The following is a 21106-nucleotide window of genomic DNA, read 5'->3' as shown; positions in this document are numbered from 1 at the left end:
GATCAAGATCCCGACCCTGTGAAGTGGCTCTGTTGCTGTGGGGTGTGGCTTGGGTGAGCGTTTTCTGAAAGGGAGGGTTTTGGGGTAGTACCTCAAAAAGTGAGGGAGGAGATAGTTCTCTGTGACTGCCTATGGGCCTTGTTCTTTAGTGGGCAGTGTGGCTGGGGGCATGACACCATCATCCCTATACTCCGAGAAGAAGCTGTACTTGGACCACAGCGCTCCTTTCTTCACCATCTCTTGCTGCCATCCTGAGTGATATCACTGTCCATATAAATAATCCAAATAATACCTTGGCCTCCAAGTCTCCTGGCCCCATCAATTTCACTGATCACCCGCTCCATGGATGTTGGCATCATTTAGACTTCTCCCTACTGTGACTTCTTAAATACAAGCATCCCACTATCTTACCGCTGACACGTTCTCCTTACAACTTTCTGTGTCGTCCACAGGAGCCCTAGCAGTGTGCCTCCCACACAGTATGCATGCATGTAGTATTTCTGGGCAGTTACCAGCAACCCAGTGCTGAAAAGACAGACTCATACACTCTCTGCCTTTGTTCCTTTGTCCTTCTATCACAACCACCAGCAAGACCCAAACCTTGAATAATCCACATTGCCTTTTTTTGTTGGAATCTACTACAGGGTTTCTGACCACTGCTTGAAGGAAATCTACATTTATCTGCTTCCATAGCCACCCTTAAATCCTGTTCAAAGTCAGGCGCACGCTCTTTTTTCTGTTACTCTATCCCATCCCACTTTCTCAGCGATGAGCTACTTCAGTCAATTCCTGACTATTCCTTATCTATGTTCTGTCCTTTTCTATTGGCTTTTGCCCCCAGTCTATGCAACATGCTCAGGCCTCTCTCCTATCCCAATAAAACCCTCCCTTGTTCCTGTGTCCACCTCTACTTACCTCCTTATCCTTCCATTCTTACACAAACATCTCAAAATGATTCTATACATACTGTCCAGAACCCTCTTTCTGCCTTCTGTTCCAGGCTTTCCCTTTCCTTATCTTTGTTCACGCTATTATCTGCTTGACTGCCATGCTTCCCCAGGTCTCTATCCTACTGAAGTCACACTTGCCTTGTAGCCTAAAGCTGGAGCCCACATTCCCGAAAGAGCTATGCTGATCTCTAGCTCTTCCATGAACCCAAACCGTCACTCACAACAACCTACACACAATAAAAGAAAAATACCCCGATTAATTTTGTAAATGTAATGTAACTTTGATACTAAAATATGACAGCACATTAAAAAAAAGCAAACAATAACGCAGGATTAGCAACCAGATTTTTCATAGCATGCCCCCTGCAGCTGATTGGTAGTATCTGCTTAGACTGCTGTGTGGACAAACATTCCAAGGAGGTACCTTGGCTCCATGGGAAGGACTGCTGCAATTCTAGCGGTATCTGTAAACATGGGAAATAACCTGAAAACAAAACCAAACAGGAACATATTTTAGCACCAAATATACTGTTTTCTCATGCTTCCTTCATTGTCCTCATTTCCCCACGCTGCCCTCCCACTTTGGGGTTTCTTATAACATCTCCCAGCTCTTATATCCATCCCCGTGGGCCTTGGCTGTGGAAATGCTGTAATTACCTGTAACCTCACTAGCCATAGGAGAAGCTACAGGCACCAAGACTGGTGGCTCCACCACCAAAGCCAGCACTGTTGCTCAGTCCACCGCCAAAGCCAGCACCACGGCTCGGTCCACCGCTGAAGCCAGCACTGGTGCACAGTCCACCGCTGAAGCCAACAATAGAACTGGGTCCACTATTGAAGCCAGTGCTGGTGCTGAGTTCGCCAATAAAGTCAATGCTGGTGTTGGAACCACTGCCAAAGCCAATGATGGTACTCATTGGTACTCAGTCTTCCGTCGAAGTTGGAATTAGGCCCACTGCCAAAGCCATCACTGATGCTGAGGCTACCACTAAAGCCAGCACTGGTGCCAAATGTGCTGCGAAAACCAGCATTGGTGACCAGTCCACCACCAAAGCCATCGCTGGAGATCAGTCTGCCACCAAAGCCAGCACTGGTGCTCAGTCCACCACTGAAGCCAGCACTGGTGCTCAGTCCACCACCAAATCCAGTACTGGTACTTAACCCACTGCCAAAGCTAAAACCCACACTGGTGCTGGGTCCATCACCAAAACTGGCACTGGTAGTTCCACTAAAGCAGGTGCTGGTGCTAAGAGGGCCACTAAAGCATAGGTTGGTGCTAGACACACTGACAAAGCAGAGGCTGGTACTGGGAGTGCCACCAAACCCAATGCTGGTGCTGGGAGCACTGCCAAAGTCAGTAGCAGTGCTAAGTGCCCCACTGAAGTCAGCACTGGTGCTGAACACACCGCCAAAGACAGAGTTGGTGGTAGGTGCACCACTGAAACCGGTACTCGTGCTGACAGCACTGCTAAAACTAGCACTGGTGTTGAGTGCACCACTAATGTTGGCACTAGTGCCAGGAGAGCCACCGAAGCAGACATTGGTGCTTAGCATACCACCAAAATCAGCAATGGTGCTGAAAGAGCCAACAAAGGAGACACTGGTGCTGAGTATGCTGTCAAAACCAGCCCTGGTGGTAGGAGAGCTACCGAAGCAGATACTAGTATTGAGTGTGCCACCACAGCTGGCACCAGAGCTAGGAGAGCTACCAAAGCAGACACTAGTGCTGAGTGTGCCACCAAAGCCAGAGGTTGTGCTAAGTGCACCACTAAATACCACACTGGTGCTAGGTGCACTGCCAAAGCTGGTACTGGTAACGAGTGCACTACTGAAGCCAGCAGTGGTGTTGAGTGTGCCTCCAAAGCCAGAGCTGGCTCCACTACTTAAACTGGTACTGGTGATGAGTGGACCACTGGGACTATAGCTGACCTCACCACTGATGCTGGTACAAGGGGTGCCACCAAAGCTAACGCTGGTTTCACTGCTGAAACTGATACTGGTGATGAGTGGACCACTGAGACTGGAGCTGACCCCACCACTGAAGCTGGCACTGGTACAAGGGAGTGCCACCAAAGCTAATCCTGGCTTCACTGTTGAAACTAGAGCTGGTGCTTGGTGTGCCACCAAAACTAAGGCTGGCTGTGCTGCTGAAGCTGGCACTGGTGCTGAGTGTGCCACTGAAGCTAATGCCAGCTCTGCCACCAAAGCCACCACTGGTTGCACCACTGATGCTAATACTCGCAGCATCACGGAAGCTAGCTCCTGCACTAGTTCCTCTGCTGAAGTTGATGTTGGTGCTGGCATCTGCATTTTTTTGGGATTGAGCCTCAATTTCAAGTGAAATTCTGCTCCAGGCCTGACAATCATTGCCTAATTGCTACCTTGTTAGGCAGTCGATATCCATGTCATCCCAATTCTAAGGCCCAGCCACAGCTTCCTCTCCAATTCCCATTTGGGCTCTTGCCTCAGCCCTGGCCTCAGCCTCAACCACAGCTACAGCTGCAGCCTGAACTTCCATCTCCACTGCCTCCCGGTACTGAGCAGCCCAGTCCTTGGGGTCTTTCTTCTGTACCTGAAATGGGAATAATAATCATTATAAGTAAAATAACATTTATAATTACATATTATGTACCTACTTAATGGGCTTTATATAAAACTAATAGCAGTATTTTTTTTAAGTTCTTAGTTACTGGGGCTCTAGCATGGGTCAGTCTTGAGATCAAATTTTAGCTCTGAAAACTTAGGTGTTGTGTGACCTTGGATAAGTTACTTAACCTTGCTGAGCATAAGTGTCTTCATCTGTAATATGGGAAATGATAAAAGAGTAAATATATTATGGATTGAATGTTTGCGTCCTCCCCCCCACTAAATTTCATATGATAAAGCACCAGGCCCCAATGTGATTGTATAGAGATAGGACCTTTATGGAGGTAATGTTAAATGAAGTCAGAACAGTGGGGCACTGATCCAATAGAATTACTGTCCTTATAAGAAGAGGCTCTCTCCCCACCATGTGAAGAACGCATCTGTCTGCAAGCCAGGAAGAGAGGCTTCAACAGGGACTGACTCTGCTGAACCTTAATGTGAGACTTCTAGCCTCTAGGACCATGAGAAAATAAATTTGTCATTTAAGCCACCCATGCTATGGTATTTTGTTATGGCAGCCTGAGCAGACTAATACAAAGTATGAAGAATGAATGAAACAATGTAAATTATGTTGAGCAGCACTCTGCCACATTAATGAAATTCTATATGTTTGTATATGAACTGCGGGCTTCCTTGTACCTGCCCAACTCTGCCCATAGCCTGCCCCAATGAGGGGCAACCCATACCTTCAATATGCCAAGTCAGGGCAGGATTCCCATTACCTTGCATGCAAACTTGAGGACTTTCATCTTGCTAGTCTCATGGTAGAAGCGCAAGCCCCAGAATTCATATTCAGGTGGTTTGCTGTTGGGAACCCTCTGGTATTCCAGGTACCTTGGAGAAAGGAAATGAAACTGTCTTCTAACCAAGCAAATCTGTCAACTAACCACTGGACACCAGTTGGCAATTTCCATTAAACAAATATAAACTCAGTTCCTAGAGAAGGATTTCCAAGACCTTCCTTCCCCAGACTCACTCCCAAACAGTTCATGGTCTTGGCCTCCAGTATTGAGCCATTTCTCTTTGGCTCTGTGCAAAGTAGTCACTTGGTGCTGCAGGGGAAGCGTGTATAGAGCATGATGTCACAGGAAAGCTAAAGTATCCTTCCACCTGTGAGGAGTAAACCCAAGTTCCTGTTGGGTGTGTTGTAAACAGAGGAGCCATTCTTCAGGCACCCTGCTCTGAGCACACCCCATAACATGGGACTTGTGTTTGATCTGGCCCAGCCTTCGAATGGTCCACTGATGGGAACTGTGGACAGCACTCAGTTTTAGGACACAGGATGCCCATACCTTTAAAGCTAGTGTAAGAAAAGGACTGCACAAGTACTTCCTGAACCAGACCAGCACACCCAGAACACTTCAGGGCCTGACAAAGTGCTAAAACACCACTTACTTCTGCTTCACGAACTCGTCTGTGATGAGTTTCCTCACTTCCCCAAAAAGCGAGTGCCTCACCCTGACAATAGGAAAAATAATCCATGAACAGAGGTCAGAACTTCCCAGATGAGAGTAGAGGCATTTCCCAAAATGGAAGAGAACTCTCCAGCACATGAGGCCATTTCAATGAAGCGAGGAAAGTAGTGAACACATACATGGTCACTAGAAGAAGGCCAAATGGTTCTTTGTCCTAGATGACAGCTGCAAGGGGAGGCAAGAGACAGGGACAGAAAATGAATACATGGAATTCCGACTGGCCGCCCATTCAGCTGCACGCACAGCCACTCACACTCACTGGACCGATTTCCATTCATGAAGATGATGCTGAGAAGCACCATGAGAAGACCTAGTTTGGGTGTATCCTTGGTCCTAGAGGAATAGGACAGAGAGAAGGTTTATGTCCAGCAGACGACCAGAGAAACAGACGACCTGACAGTAGGAATGCCCTGCCCCAGGCTTCCACACCCTTCAATCATAATCAGGCACCACTATTGTGTGCAGAGCTCCAACAACATGCGGGAGCTGAAACAGGGGCTTTTTAGGCCACCTTTCCTGACTCTCTAAGGAGATGTGGCAACAAAAGCAGAAGCCTCCCTCCCACCCCAGCCCTTTACCAGCTTACATTCCCAGTATGCCTGCAGAGGATTCCTGAGTGCTGATGAGAATATACAAGCTACTCTCCTTATCAATTTCCTTCAGATTGACTCGAAACATCTGCCAAGTAAAAGAATAACCTGTCAGATCACAAAATTTTCAGCCTAGGCATCAGTGACCTGAGAGAGAGAGAGAGAGAGAGGGAGAGAGAGAGAGAGAGAGAGAGAGAGAGAGAGAGAGAGAGAGAGAGAGAGAGAGAGAGAGATCAGTGAGATAATGTAAATAAAGCACTTAGCTAAGTGGCCAGAACACAGCAAACAGGCAACAAATGTGCCATTGTTATCAACATCATCTTTCTGATTAGTGGGAATCTACGGAGACAGAATGGGGAATGGAAGGGATAGGTGAGCATCTGAAATACATTATAGGACATATCCAGCAGCAAACAGAAGCTGGGACTAAGTTGGGTGGCTTGAGTCCTAGCTGTGCTGTTACTACTGACTTGCTGTGTGACCCCAGGCTAGTGTATATACCTCCCTAGGCCACTGTCTGCCCATCAGCACAGTGATGGGCTGGGTTAGCGAGTCTCTGTGGTACCCCCAGAAAGGACATGTATGCCTTTGTTCAATTCAAGGCTTCCCCATTGCGTCCATCCCCCAAGGCTGCCCCTTCGCTTTCTCCAAAGCGTAGCTTGCTCGTTCAATAATGTCTGGGAAATATTCACCATATTCTTGGATGACATCCTTCAGCATATCTGCAGGAATGGAGAGGTGGGAGGAACTGAGCTGAGCAGGGGCCACAAAGCTGCAGCCCTTTTGCCAGCCCTGTGGGGTCAGTGCAATCTGAGTCCTAAACTGTGTTAAAGCAAGATACCAGCCATGGCAGAATGTGAGGAGGGTAGGGGAGGACATATGAGAGAATGAGGAGGCCATAAGGGTAAATGGTTAGATCCATGGCATGGGAGAGAGGGGAGTGAAGAGGAGAGCTCAGGGAGGAGGGTTGGTATGACTCTACCTGAGCGTTTGATGGGGATCTTTGTCTGGTCCTTAACCAACAGGTATTTCACCAACTTATTTTCCTGGAGGAAGAGGAATACATTGGGAAATCTCAGTATGTTTTCATAAAACTCGGAAGGACAACAGAGAAGAGGGTGAAGAAGAGACTGGGCAACATAGGATTCTTACCCTTTCTTGCAAAATGGCCACATCTCGGGGTGGCAGAGGCCTCCAGCCCCATGGGATCCACTTGTAATTACTGCCACCTCTCTCTTCCCCATTCAGATACTTGGACTGCATCACCAGAAAGAAGGAAAGTCCAGAGTCACCAGGTGAAAGAGACGGCTCTGTCTCCTTACGCTGCCTCCTCCTGAAAGTCCCCTAAATCCTCCCTGTAGTGGAACCTGACCTAACCATTGGCCACCCTGCATCCTAGACTTGTCTTTCACCTTTCTTCCAGGAAGGCATTTCATTTTCCTGCCAGGACAGGAGCAACCAAAGGGCCGAGCCTGGGGTTCCACTTCTTTTGGCCACCACTGATTCTGCTATCTCTACCCCTTGGACAAGTCACTTCACCTCTCTGGGACTCAGTTTTCTTATCTGTAAAACTGGGACCTATGATCCCTAGCTGGTAAGAGTTACTTTCAAAACATAAGAACATAACCTGTGTGACTATACCCAACACAAAGCCTGCCACATGGTAACTACTATGTAAATACAAGTTGAATTATATACAGGTTGTAGCTAAGTGTATGAATGTCTTATTTCCCCACCAATCTGAGCTGCCAGGGAGCAGGAACTACATCACATTCTTCTCAGCACCTCTCACAGCCTATGTGAGCACAGGGACTAGCTCAGAGTAAAAAGGCTCAGTAAAATTTTGTAGAATAAATGAATAAACTACGAGGATAAGAATGGAAACAAAAGGCAAAGTTAAGGATGGTGTATCAGAGATCTCACCTTTCGGTTCCTCTTGCCCAGGGTCTTGGTTGTGGGCTCCAGACTCAACTGAGCCAGGTAGTCATCTGCCAGGGCCTGGACAGTAGCAGCAACCTGAGTCTCAAGGGCATGTATGTTGGTCTGAGAGCTGGGCATCTTGGCCTGGGATCCTTGGTCAACAATTTGAATTTGGTTGTCAGCTGCCCTGGACTTAGTAGCAGTCTTCCGGGCCCTGGACCCTCTCTTAACCTGGAAGTTGGCTGTTAGGGCTTGGTTTGTAACCATTTGAGTAACAAGTAGGGCCTCAGAGATCTCATAGGCAGAATTTTCACCCTTATTGGTAGCTTTTCTGCCTTTGGATTTTTGGGGCCGGAGAGCTGCTGCTGAGGCCTCAAACTGCCTGATACCTCTTTCAGTGGCATTTGGGGCCTCTGGGAGCTCTGTGTCAGTATTTGTTCCTTTAACAGTTGCCTTCTTGTCTTTGGAGGCTTTTTTAGTTTGAATGGAGGCTGCTGTGGCCTTGGTATTGGTTGTCTCATTGGTAATTTGACCTTGAGTGGTAGTTGTGTAGGTGGTAGCTAAAGCCCGTGAGAGCTCAGTGGCACTAACTATGGCCTTATTGGCAGCCTTCTTAGCCTTGGGAGCTTTCTTAGGCTTGGTGGAGGCTATCAAGGACTGGAAATTGGCTGACTTACCGGCAAGTGGAGCCTGGGTACTCTGTGGGGTGACTGGTAGGTTTAGGGCCTGCAAAGGTGACTTGATCTGTGTAGTGAAATTCTCACTGCCAGCTGGAGATTGGGAGCCTTGGGCTGCCTTAGCAATGACTCTTTGTCTTGCTGGCTTTCTTAGGCTGAGTGGTAACTGAAGAAGCCTGAGTACTGGCTGCCTCGATGGTAGCTGAAGCCTAGTTGATCTGGGGGATGATTGGCAGTTTTAAAGCCTGTAAAGGTATTGTAGGCTTGGTGGTGGTAATCACACTGGCAGATGGGACTGGAGGGGCAGCAGGTATGGTATTAATAGTAGTCTTAATAGCAGCCATGTAGGTTTTGCTTTTCTTAGGCCGGTTGGCAACTGGTGCATCCATGGCCAGGGGTCCTTTGTTGCCGCCAAGAGAGTGTGCATCAAACACTGTCCTCTTCAGTGGTCTCAACCTGTACATCTGGAGGGAAGTGAAGCTCCAAACTCCCAGGGGGAAGCAGAGGGCCCTACACACTTAGAATTATGATCAGCTTATCCATCTGACCTCCCTACAGCCCACCATTTTCATGAAGACCTCCCTCTGATCAGTGAGAAGGGGAGGGTAAGGGAAGAGGAAGGGGGCAAAAGAAAGAGACAGGCAGGTGTTTTTGTCCTCCTCCACCATGCAGGGGATGACTAAGACAGGCCAGGCAGGAAATTATGTAACTAAAGAGTGGTAGGGGGCTCAAGAGCAGGAAGTGAATATAGGATGGGGCAGATGGGCTGGTGAGAATGCAGAGAGGCCTCACCTGCAATGGGGATATCCTATAACTGTAGTCATTTTTCCTATCCATTTTTCTGGAATGCCAGGTAACAGTTGAGCCTGATGGGAAGGGGTCTGAGTTAGGGAAGAATAAGAGGGAGGTGGAAATTCATCAGACCTCCTGCCTATCCTGAAAGAGTGGAGAATTTCATCTAACCTTGGGCCCCAAACCCTCAACTACTGGGTTCTCAGACCTACAAACCTAGACCCGGTTTCCAAACCCTAGATCCTTTTGCCTACAAGAAACCATAAGTCAGTTCTACCATCTCTCCCCTTCACCCTATACACGTCCCCTACCGCAACTTAATAGTGCGCGTGCGCACCGATCAGATGCGGGGTGGGGAGGGGTGGAGTAGCGGCACCCCGATCTAAGGCCCTCAGCGCTCAGCTTTGGTGGACCGAACAATCTGACCACCTCAATCTGACGTACACTCCCTGCTCTCAGAGCAAAAGAACACCTCGGCCCACCCGTGACACACTCTTTCTAAACTGTATCACATCTCAGTCCAACCCTTCCCCCAATACGGACCCCGTCCTCCACTCTGCAGCTCCTCTTTGCACCGCCACTTCCCCAACACCGCCTACCTTTCCTTAGCTGTACAGCCACTCACCGCCCCTTCCAGATAAGCCCCCTCCCTCCACTCTGCAGTATTTCTCCGTTACCTCCCCTTCCTTTAATACGCCCCCTCCTATCTATCTGCAGTAAGTCCCTGCACCGCCCCTACCCCAACACCACTCCCCCACATCCATGTCTGCAAGTGACAGATCCCGCCTTTTCTGCAGCATGGATACCCCACCCACAAATCCAACGGTACTATGCTTTTGTGTATTCCTTGTTCCCGGAACCTACCGGGTTCTGTCCCTTCCTTTTTCAAACCAGAATCAACTGGGTACCACCCCTCTCTTCTCCCGTCTGAGCCAGGTCATTACAGCTGTTCAAATGGGATTCTGCCCCATCCTTTCCCTAGGTCCCGATCCTTACTTTCTGTGCACCAAACCAGATACTGACCCCTTTCTCCAGCCTAAGGGAGTCCTGAAATCACCTATCGCCCTCCCAAACTGGGTTCTGCTCATGTCTTCCTGTCTTCTGAATGATTTATTGATCTCTCCTTTCTGCATTACCAAACGAGTCTGCATCCCTCGTTTCTGTGGCCCAAACAGGGTCCACATCTCTCCTTTCTGTGGCCCAAAGGAGATTCTGTCCCCTCTTTCCTCCCGTACGATTCGGGTCCAGGCACCTATAAAACCCAAACACTTTGATGCAGTTAGCTCCTGAACGCCTAGCAGGTTTTCTTCAAACCTTTGGAGCATGTGAAATCAAGCCTGTTGAAGCTGCAGCCCAGAGGCCCCCAAAGAGTCTTCACTAAACCTGGACACCTTAGCTCACCTTGTCCTTTTGAGTCCAGAAGGCGTCAGCTCTCTCCAAGCCTCTCCTTAGGTCTGCGCCTGTCAGCTAACCCCTCCCCAGCCGGAAGTGGTCCTGCCCCTTTCCACCTCTGGAGAGGTCTCCTTCTCTGCCTGTCAACCTCCCCACCCCCACTTCCATCTTTCCATGCTCCTCAACGTGGTCTCCTTTCTGTTTACCACCCCTTATTCAGCAATCACTCTCTCCTATTCTCAGCTGATTTCTCTATCCCTTGCCCTGTATCCCCATTCCTATTTGATTCCTCTGTTCCCGCTCAGAGAAACACGCTGCTCTGAGCCCCCGCACTAACGCTTGCTACATCCCCCTCTATACCAACACTAATTACATAGTGAGTTGCTGTAGCGTGTGGGGGGGTCTGTCTCCCCAGGAGTGGCTCAGGGAGGCAGGGACCTAGGTCATATTGATTTCTGTCTCACAAGTATGACAAGATGAAAGCTAAGCACTAAAAGATAGGGTGCCCCCACATCATATGCAAGTCAGAATAAAAACAGTAAATGTAAGAAAGTCTACCAAAGGTTTTTGTTTATTCCCTGATGATTATATTGATGCTTTTAAAGAACATCAACATAGCTGAAAATTTTTATTGCTGACGTGTTCCTCCTTTAGTTGTGCACTAAGCAAGTACTTAGCCCCTCTCTCTCTGTGTCTGTCTCTCTCTCTTTCTCTCTCTCCCTCCCTCTCTCTCAATGGAGCACTGCTCCCCAGTACAGAAAACAGGTCTCTTTGGGCGCTCATTTATTCACTCAATCATTAAATATTTGTGAGCACACAGCTGTGCCAAGGCTCTTGTTGGACGCTGGGCAAAGACAAGTAAGAGAGGATGCCTGTCCTCAAAGAACTCATATTTATTCTTAAGTTCTAAAACAATCGTGAAGGAAGAACTAATACTATCATCATTTCACCGTTGATGAAATTAATGTCCGGGAAGTTGAAGTGCCTTGTCTAAAGGCACATGGCCAGTAAGTGACAGAAGCAGGATATGAACCCACGTCTGGTTGATTCCAAAGCCTGACACTCACTGTGCTAGGGCTGGTACTTGGTCTACTGAAGGGAAGAGAAAAGAATCCCATATTGGCCCTGTACTTTTCTTTTCTCCTCTCTCTTCCTCTCCTTTCTCTTGCCCGTCCTAACACCCTTATCTATCTGCCCCCTTGCCTCCCTCTGTCCAAGTCTTCTCTCTCTCTCTATTTCTTCTTTCCATTCATGTACTTTGTCTTTCTCTAATGCACTGGTGAAAAGTTTCCCAATGGTTTCAAATGTGCCCAAACCCATGCTAAGCATTGGAGATGCAAAAATGGATGAGATTCAAACCCTGTGCTTGAAGAGGTCTTCATTTAACTGGCATGCATAAGAATACTTCATGTCACCTAGGAATCCCAGAGCAGGGTACTGAGGGAGCTCACAGAGGAAACCACCAACAGGAAGGCACTGGAAACTTCCAGAAAGGGTATATTTGATCTGGGTCCTGTGGGAGGAGGAGGACATTTGCAGAAAAGAAGGGGAAAAGAAAGAGTTCTCCTGGAGGACTTTGGGCTCTGTGGGGCTCCTCTTGAGAGTAGGGGCACATGGCCCATTGGCGGATGGGTCTGTGCCCTAATGTGCCTGCTTCCCATCTGCTTCACTCCACTCCATTCTCACGGAGGCCCTCACAACCATATTTCAAAGCACAAAGCTAGCCATACCTACAGCCTCCAAGGGTCCTCTTGGCCTGCAGGCTTAAATCCAAGCTCCTTAGCCTGTCATTCAAGGCCCTCCACGATAGGCCCCTGCCAGCTCTCAGGCCTCAGTCACAGTGAATGACTCTCCATCCCCCAAACACTTCTGCTTTCTACCAGTGCCATACCTTTGCTCAAGCTGGTCCTCCTCCTGGAATGTCTTTGTTCCCCACTCCAACCCCACCCCCATGCCTGCCTATAAAAGGCCTGCCCTCCTGAAAGGACTGGTTTGAAGGCTGCTTTCTCCAAGAAACCTTCTCAGATCACCCGAAGATAATTTCCCCCTTAGTCTTTTGCATGGCTCCGTCAGAACACTTAAACTGGGTGAGTGCTCTCTGTTTACCGGTTTATTCTCTGTCCTACCTGCTGGATTCTGAGCTCTTTTATGGCCCCATCACATAGGTTTGGTTCATCTCTGAGACCTCAGAACTCATGTCCTGCTTCGCACAATGGACATCAGAGTATATTATGTTACCTCTTCATCTTTACTTCTTCCTGTGCTATTTATCCCCTCTCCTCCCTTTACTTCCTCCTTCCTCCCATTGTTATTTTTGAATTTTTCATTAAGCCACTCCAAAAGCCAGTGCTATCCCTCAACTTCCCTAATAAATGATACAACCACCACTCATTTTAAGTCAGTTTGGGGTTGGATTTTATCTTACTGGCAGCCAAAATCATACTTACACAGAAACTGTCATCAAATTGTTACCAGTAGAGACTTCAGCAGAAGTACAGAGTATGAGAGTATGTTGGCTAAATCTAGTGATCCTCATAAAAGTTACTATTAGGTTGGTGCAAAAATAATTGTGGTTTAAATGGTTAAAAATTGCAAAAACCGCAATTATTTTTGCACCAACCTAATACCAAAATTAATAAACAAACAAACAAATAAATAAATAAAATAAGCTGCATCTGAGACTGGCCAGAATGAAAACCAATTAAGCATGTAATTATAGAAATGCAAATTACCATAAAGTAAGACACCACTTTTGTCTACTAATTAGTAAAAACTAAAAATCTAAAAAAAAGAGAAAGATTGATAATACACAGTGTTAAGGAGAATAGGAGTATCTCATTCAGTATTTGTACAGGTATACATTTGTCCAACTACATTATCTGGTAAAATTAAAGATAAGTATGACCTATAACCCGAAATTCCACTACTAGGTAGTATCCAAGAGAAACATGTTTCTAAGGATCCATGAACATGAACGTTTATTGCAGAATCATTTGTAATACAACAGAATTAGAAGGCTGCCACAAATTAAAAAGAAACAGGCAATTTTATAAGTAAACTGTGGCTTGTTAGTTCAGTGGGCTACTTTGCAACAGTTAAAATATATATCAAAATGGATATTTACCTACTGATCTTTTAATATGATACTATTTATGTGAAGTTTGAAAACATACCACACTACACATTACTTATGTATACATACATATATAGTATTGACCTGTAGTTTTTCTTTTCATGTAATGTCTTTGTCTGATTTGGGGTTCAGGGTGATAGTGGCCTCATAAAAAGAGTTTGAAATCCATCCTTCCTTCTGGATTTTTTGCAACAGTTTGAGGAGAATAGGTGATAATTCTTTTTTGAATATTTGGTAAAATTCAGCTGTGAAGCCATCTTGTCCAGGGCTTTTGTTTTTTGGAAGCTTGTTGACTACCAATTCAATTTCCTAAGTAGTAATTAGTCTATTCAGATTTTCCATTTCTTCTTGAGTTAGCCTTGTAAGGTTATATACTTCTCGAAAATTATCCATTTCTTCCACATTGTCTAATTTTTGGCATGTAGTTGCTCATAGAATTTTCTTATTTTTTGTGTGTGTGGGTGTTTCTGCAGTGTCTGTTGTCACTTCTCCTCTTTCATTTATGATTTTTATTAAGTTGGGTCCTCTCTCTCGCTCTGTCTCTCTTTTTTTTTTTTTTTTTTTTTCATGAGTCTGGCTAAGGGTTTTTCAATTTTGTTTATCTTCTCAAAAAAACAGCTCTTGGTTTCATTGATCTTCGTATTGTTTTTTGGTCTCTATTTCATTTATTTCCTCTCTGATCTTTGTTATTTCCTTCCTTGTACTCCCTTTGGGCTTATTTTGCTGTTCTTTTTCCAGTTCCCTTAGCGGTAAGGATACACTGTTGATTTGAGATTTTTCTTGTTTCTTTAGGTAGGCCTCCTTTGCTATGAATTTCCCTCTTAAAACTGCTTTCTTTGCATCCCATAGATTTTGTGTCATTGTGTTCTCATTTTCATTTGTCTCGAGGTATCTTTTGATTTCTTCCTTTGTTGACCTATTCATTATTTAGTAACATGTTATTCAGCCTCCATGTATTTGTGTGTTTTCCAGTGTTTTTTTTCCCCTGTAATTGATTTCTAATTTCATAGCACTAGGGTCAAATAAGATGCTCAAAATGATTTCAGTTTTCTTAGATTTATCGAGACTTCTTTTGTGGTCTAACATGTGGTTCTTCTTGGGAAAAGTTCCATGTATACACAAGAAGAGTGTATATTCTGCAACTTTGGGGTGAAATGCTCCAAAAATATCGATTAAATCCAACTGGTCTAATCTATTATTTAAGGCCGCAGTTTCCGTATTGATTTTCTCTCTGGAGGATCTGTCCCTTGTTGTCAGTGGTGTGTTGAAGTCCCCTACTATGATAGTGTTGCTGTTGATCTCTGTCTTTATGTCAGTCAATATCTGTTTTATATATTTTTGTGCTCCTACATTGGGTACATAGATGGTTACTAGGGTTGTGTCTTCTTGTTGGATCGATCCCTTTATTATTATGTAGTGCCCTTCTTTGTCTTTTATTATATTCTTCATTTTAAAGTCTATTTTGTCAGATATAAGTATTGCTACTCCAGATTTTTTCTCATTTCTGTTTGCATGAAATATCTTATTCCATCTCTTTACTTTCAGCCTGTGTGTGTCTTTTGATCTGAGGTGAGTCTCTTGCATACAGCATATGCAAGGGTCTTGTTTTCTTATCCACTCAGCACCCCTATGTCTTTTGATTAGAGCATTTAATCCATTTACATTTTAAATTATTATTGATAGGTCAACAGTTATTGCCATTTTGGTGTTTGTATTTCCGCTCTTCATTAGTGAGATTGTTCTTGTCTTTCTTCTGCTTAAAGAAACCCTTTTAACATTTCCTGCAATGCTGCCTTGGTGGTAATGAAATCCTTTAGCTTATTCTTTTCTAGGAAGCTCTTTATCTCTCCTTCAATTTTAAATGATAGCCTTGCTGGATAAACAACCTAGGTTGTAGGCCTTTGTTTTTCGTCACTTTGAGTATCTCCTGCCACTCTCTCCTGGCCTCCAATGTTTCTGTAATAAAAAGTCAGCTGATAGTCTAAGGGGAGCATCCTCATAAGTAACCCACTGTCCATCTCTTGCTGCTTTTAAGATTCTCTCTTTGTCTTTAACCTTTGTCATTTTAACTATAATGTGTCTTGGTGTGGGCCTGTTTGGGTTCATCTTGGTTGGAACTCTGCACCTCCTGGGCTTGTATGTCGATTTCTTTCACCAGGTTAGGGAAGTTTTCAGTCATCATTACTTCAAATACATTCTCCAGCTCTTGCTCCCTCTCTGCTCCTTCTGGTATTTCTATGATGCACATGTTGTTGCGCTTGATGTTATCCCCCTCTTAAACTATTTTCATTGTTGTCTATTCTTTTTTCTTTTTGTTGTTCTGATTGGGTGATCTCTACTAACTTGTCTTCTAAATCGCTGATTCGATCCTCTGCTTCATCTAACCTGCTGGTAACTCCTTCAAGTGTGTTTTTTATTTCAGTTATTGTATTTTTTATTTCTAACTGGTTGTTTTTTATGATTTCTTTATCCTTCTTTATGTTCTCACTAAGTTCCTTAAACATTCTTATAATCAGTTTTCTAAACTCTTGTCTCTGATAGGTTGGTTACCTCTATTTAATTTAATTCCAGTTCTGGAGGTTTCTTCTGTTCTTTTATTTGGGACATGTTTCTTTGTTTCCTCATTCTGCCTGACTGTGTTTGCTTCAATGTACTAGGTAGATCCCCTAGATCTCTAGAGGTGGGTGGACTATTGTAGTATGTGTCCTTTATATTGGGAGTACACAGTCTCCCTATTCTCCTGTGCATGTGTTCCAGAGGTGTCCCTTGTGTTGTGTGTATTCTGCGGTTGAAGTTGAGCTTTAATTGCTTTTGGCTTGTCAGTGGGTGGTATTGACTCCCAGGCTGACTGGCTGTGAGAGTTGTCTATGCTCACAGTGTATGTGCTGCTATGTGAGAGTTGACCCTTCAGATGAGGCTTGGCCTCTATGCGCTCTTGTGCCTGTAGAGAATTCCCTCTGGGTGTGTCACTTGTAGGTCAAACCTGGTAGTACTCTGGTTTGGTCTGGAGTTGGCTTCTGGGTGTGTTGATTCTTGTGACTCTTGGGCTGGGCCCTGGTAGGGCAATTTCACAACAAAACAAACCAACAAGCACAACAACAACAACAATGATAACAAATAATAAATACAGTCACATATGAAAACAACCAACAACCAACACTCAACACACACCAAAATATCAAAAATACAAAAGCAACATACAAAAACACAAAACAAAAAATAGCAACACCAAAAAAAAATCAAAACAGAAAAATGGAAAGAAGGAGGAAAAGTAGAGCAAGGAAAAGAAAAAAGAAGAGAGAGAGAAAGGGGATAAAATTATATATATATTAAAAAACAGCACCAGTCTTGGCTTAAGTCCACCAAGCTATCTCCACGTTGTCCTCTGCTGTACAAAAACTCCTCTGCATCTTGTGGAGGCAGAGCCGTCCACCTGGCACCCAGAGTGACCCTGGCAATGCAGTTCTAGATGGGTGGTGCTATGGTATGTGGTTGGTAGTTTTTACAAAGTCAGTGTAGTTTCTGCTCTTGCCTGCACAAACGCAGGCTGAGAGCACCACATCCAGCCACTGGGAGGTGAGCTTCTTTCCTGTGTGGAGGTCTCCTGGGTCTTAGGGCACTTTTTCCACCAGGGGGTGTGGAGGGGAGGGTGTGAGATTTCTGAGTTTCTGAAAGCCCAGGGCTGCCTCTGTCACCCCCTGCAGACTCCTGCGTGTGTCTCAGCAGATGTAATTGCCCTGCTGGGAGCTACCCAGGGTAGGCAGTCACCTTTGTCTCCCTGGCAAGCCCACCAGTGTCACACTAGTCACAGCCTCTTCCCTAGGTCACAGCTGCAAACCAGCTCTTTCCAGTTCTTGAGGGTTACACCTTCTCTGTAATCTGACACTACTCCTTCCCATTCTGGGACTAGTTTAAAACTCTGGAAGGGTAGGGGTAGGGAGAACTGTGGGACAATGAGGAGAGGGATCCACGTATGTTGTTTTCTTTGCTTTCTGTCTGACTTAGAGAGCCCAGCTGCAGTTCTCAGCTGAGGACTCTGCCTGGGACACTGGGCACCACTGTCCTATGTGCTGATCCTTTGACAGGACTGTGGGGTGCAGGGAAGGAGGCCACACCCTGGCTGCTGAAATTTCCGGTCTGCATCCTAGGACCCCCTATCCACACCTCTCCCTTCCCTCTTCCCCCGCTCACCAGGTTTGCCCACCTTCAGGTAATCCTCGTGCATGTCTCTTAGCTGTTCTGTGTAATGAGCAGAGAATCCTTTGATGAGCTACAGACGTTCAATTTGTGGTAACTTCCAGGGAAGAACTCAAGAAGCCCACCTCACTGGTGCCATTTTTATGATGTCACCTAAAACTATTATTTTAAGGTAAACAAAGTTGAAGTCTTTACCTACCTGATTTAAGATTTTTCTCTGTCTTTGGTTTCCTGCAGTTTGAAAATGATATGCCTAGGTGCAGATTTGGGGGGTATTTATCCCGCTTAGTGTTCTCTGGACTTCCTGGATTATTTAGTGTCTGTCATTAATTTTGAAAAATTCTCAGTCACTATTACTTCAAATATTTCCTGTTCGTTCCTCTCTTTCTTCTCCTTCTTGTATTCCCATTAACATATGTTACACCTCTTGTAACTGTCCCACAGTTCTTGAATATTCCCTTATGTCTTTTTTTCATTTATTTTTTAAATTTATTGGGGTGACAATTGTTAGTAAAATTACATAGATTTCAGGTGTACAATTCTGTATTACATCATCTATAAATCCCATTGTGTGTTCACCACCCAGAGTCAGTTCTCCTTCCATCCCCATATATTTGATCCCCCTTACCCTCATCTCCCACCCCCCACCCCCCTTACCCTCTGGTAACCACTAAACTATTGTCTGTGTCTATGAGTTTTTGTTTCTCATTTGGTTCTCTTGTTCTTTTGTTGTTTTTGGTTTATATACCACATATCAGTTAAATCACATGGTTCTCTGCTTTTTCTGTCTGACTTATTTCGCTCAGCATTATACTCTCAAGATCCATCCATGTTGTCACAAATGTTCCTATATCATCTTTTCTTACCGCCGAATATTATTCCATTGTGTATATATACCACAACTTCTTTATCCATTCATCTATCGAATAACATTTTGGTTGTTTCCATATCTTGGCCACCGTAAACAAAGCTGCAATGAACATTGGAGCACACGTGTCTTTATCTCTAAATGTTTTCACAGTTTTTGGGTAGATACCCAGGACAGGGATTGCTGGGTCATATGGTAATTCTATGTGTAATTTTTTGAGGAACCTCCACACTGCCTTCCATAACGGCTGCACCAGTCTGCATTGCCACCAACAGTGTCTGAGGGTTCCTTTTACTCCACAGCCTCTCCAACACTTGTCACTATTTGTCTTGTTGATGATAGCCATTCTGACTGGGGTGAGGTGATATCTCATTGTGGTTTTGATTTGCATTTCTCTAATGATCAGTGATGTTGAGCATTTTTTCATATGTCTTTTTTGCCATTTGTATGTCCTCTTTGGAGAAATGTCTCTTCAAGTCCTCTGCCCATTTCTTAATTGGGTTGTATGTTTTTCTATTGTTGAGTTGCATGAGTTCCTTGTATATTCTGGATATTAGCCCCTTATCGGAGGCACTGTTTGCAAAAATCTTCTCCCATTCAGTTGGTGGCCTCTTTATTTTGTCGATGGTTTCTTTTGCTGTGCAGAAGCTTTTAAGTTTCATATACTCTCATTCGTTTATTTTAGCTTTTACTTCCATTGCCTTTGGAGTCAAATTCATAAAATGCTCTTTGAACCCAAGGTCCATAAGTTTAGTACCTATGTTTTCTTCTATGCAGTTTATTGTGTAAGGTCTTATGCTTAAGTCTTTGATCCATTTTGAATTAACTTTGGTACATGGTGACAGATAGCAGTCCAGTTTCATTCTTTTGCATGTGGCTATCCAATTCTCCCAGCACCATTTATTGAAGATCCGTTACTGGTAATCAGTCTGTTTAGATTTTCCAGTTCTTCATGGTTCAGCCTTGGAAGGCTATATGTTTCTAAGAACTTGTCCATTTCTTCTAGGTTATTGAATTTGGTGGCATATAGTCCTTCATAGTATTCTTGGATGATCCTTTGTATTTCTGTGGTGTCCGTGATAACTTCCCCTTTTGCGTTTCTGATTTTGTTAATTAGTGTCTTCTCTCTTTTTATCTTAGTGAGTCTAGCCAAGGGTTTGTCAATTTTGTTAATCTTTTCAAAGAACCAGTTCTTTGTCACATTAATTTTTTCTATTGTCTTTTTGTTCTCTATTTCATTTAGTTCTGCTCTAGTTTTTGTTACTTCCTTTCTTCTGCTAACCTTGGGTTTTACTTGTTCTTCTTTTTCTAGTTCTTTAAGTTGTAACATGAGGTTACTTATTTGGGAGTTTTCTTGTTTCTTGAGATAGGCCTGTAATGAGATAAATTTTCCTCTTAAAACTGCTTTTGCTGCATCCCAAAAATTTTGGTAGGATGTATTTTCACTGTCATTTGTTTCTATGTATCTTTTGATCTCTCCTCTAACTTCTTCTTTGACCCAGTCGTTCTTTAAAAGTATGTTGTTTAATCTCCATGTATTTGTGTTTTTTCCCACTTTCTTTTTTCAGTTGATATCCAATTTCAAAGCCTTGTGATCAGAGAAAATGCTTGGTATGATTTCAATCTTCTTAAATTCGCTGAGGCTAGTTTTATGTCCCAATATGTGGTCTATCTTAAGAATGTTCCATGTACACTAGAAAAGAATGTATGTTCTGATGTTTTAGGATGAAGTGCTCTATATATGTCAATTATGTCCACTTCATCTAATGTGTCATTTAGGGCTGCTATTTCGTTATTTATTTTCTGTTTGGATGATCTATCCATAGCTGTCAATGATGTAGTTACGTCCCCTACTATAATTGTGTTTCAGTCAATTTCTCCCTTTAGTTGGTAGTAGTTGCTTGGTATATTTTGGTGCTCCCTGATTGGTGGCATAAATATTGATGATTGTTTTGTCTTCTTGTTGTATAGTCCTCTTTATCATTATGAAATGTCCACATTTGTCTCTTGTTACCTGTTTTTTCCTGTAGTCTGTTTCATCTCATATCAGCATAACTACACCTGCTTTTGTCTGAATATCATTTGCTTGGAGTGTCAATTTCCACCCTTTCACTTTTTGTCTATAAATGTGTCCTTGTACCTGAGATGTATCTCTTGGAGGCAACCTATGGTTGGTTTTAGTGTTTTGATCCAATCTGCTACTCTGTGTCTTTTTATTGGTGAGTTTAGTCCTTTTACATTTAGTGTGATGATGATTGATATATGAGGATCTCCTATCATTCTATCTTTGGATTTCTGGTAGGACGTTTTCTCCACTGTTTTTTTTCCTTTTTGTTGCTGTCTATTATTTCAGTGTGGTGGTATTCTATAATTTTTCCCTCTGTTTCTTTCTTTTTTGTGTTATATATTTGAGTTCTGTGTTTTTTTTGAGTGGTTACCATTAAGTTTATATAAAACAAAGTTTCA

General features: G+C 44.2%; 1 protein-coding gene and 1 non-coding gene across 2 annotated transcripts; both read right to left on the bottom strand.

The window, feature by feature from the left end:
- Nucleotides 1-1123: 1123 nt before the first annotated feature.
- Nucleotides 1124-17800, bottom strand: LOC109438836 (trophinin). The gene is given in 17 exon segments (XM_074323297.2): nt 1124-1434; nt 1608-1873; nt 1875-2946; nt 3002-3522; nt 4319-4430; nt 4992-5055; nt 5289-5404; nt 5658-5749; nt 6304-6383; nt 6644-6707; nt 6814-6918; nt 7585-8395; nt 8397-8655; nt 8658-8690; nt 8693-8768; nt 10187-10302; nt 17767-17800. Coding segments are annotated over 16 exon segments (3810 nt in total). The 3' UTR covers nt 1124-1434; nt 1608-1618.
- LOC141569796 (small nucleolar RNA SNORA11) lies at nt 4662-4790 on the bottom strand. Its single transcript, XR_012493591.1, has one exon. It is a non-coding gene; the product is annotated as a small nucleolar RNA SNORA11 (small nucleolar RNA).
- Nucleotides 17801-21106: the final 3306 nt, after the last annotated feature.

Source organism: Rhinolophus sinicus, chromosome 18 (assembly GCF_057876585.1).
Source record: "Rhinolophus sinicus isolate RSI-liver-muscle chromosome 18, RSI-T2T, whole genome shotgun sequence".
NCBI lineage: Eukaryota > Metazoa > Chordata > Mammalia > Chiroptera > Rhinolophidae > Rhinolophus > Rhinolophus sinicus.
The sequence above is the reverse complement of the archived record's forward strand: the minus strand, read 5'-3'. Positions and strand labels throughout refer to the sequence as shown.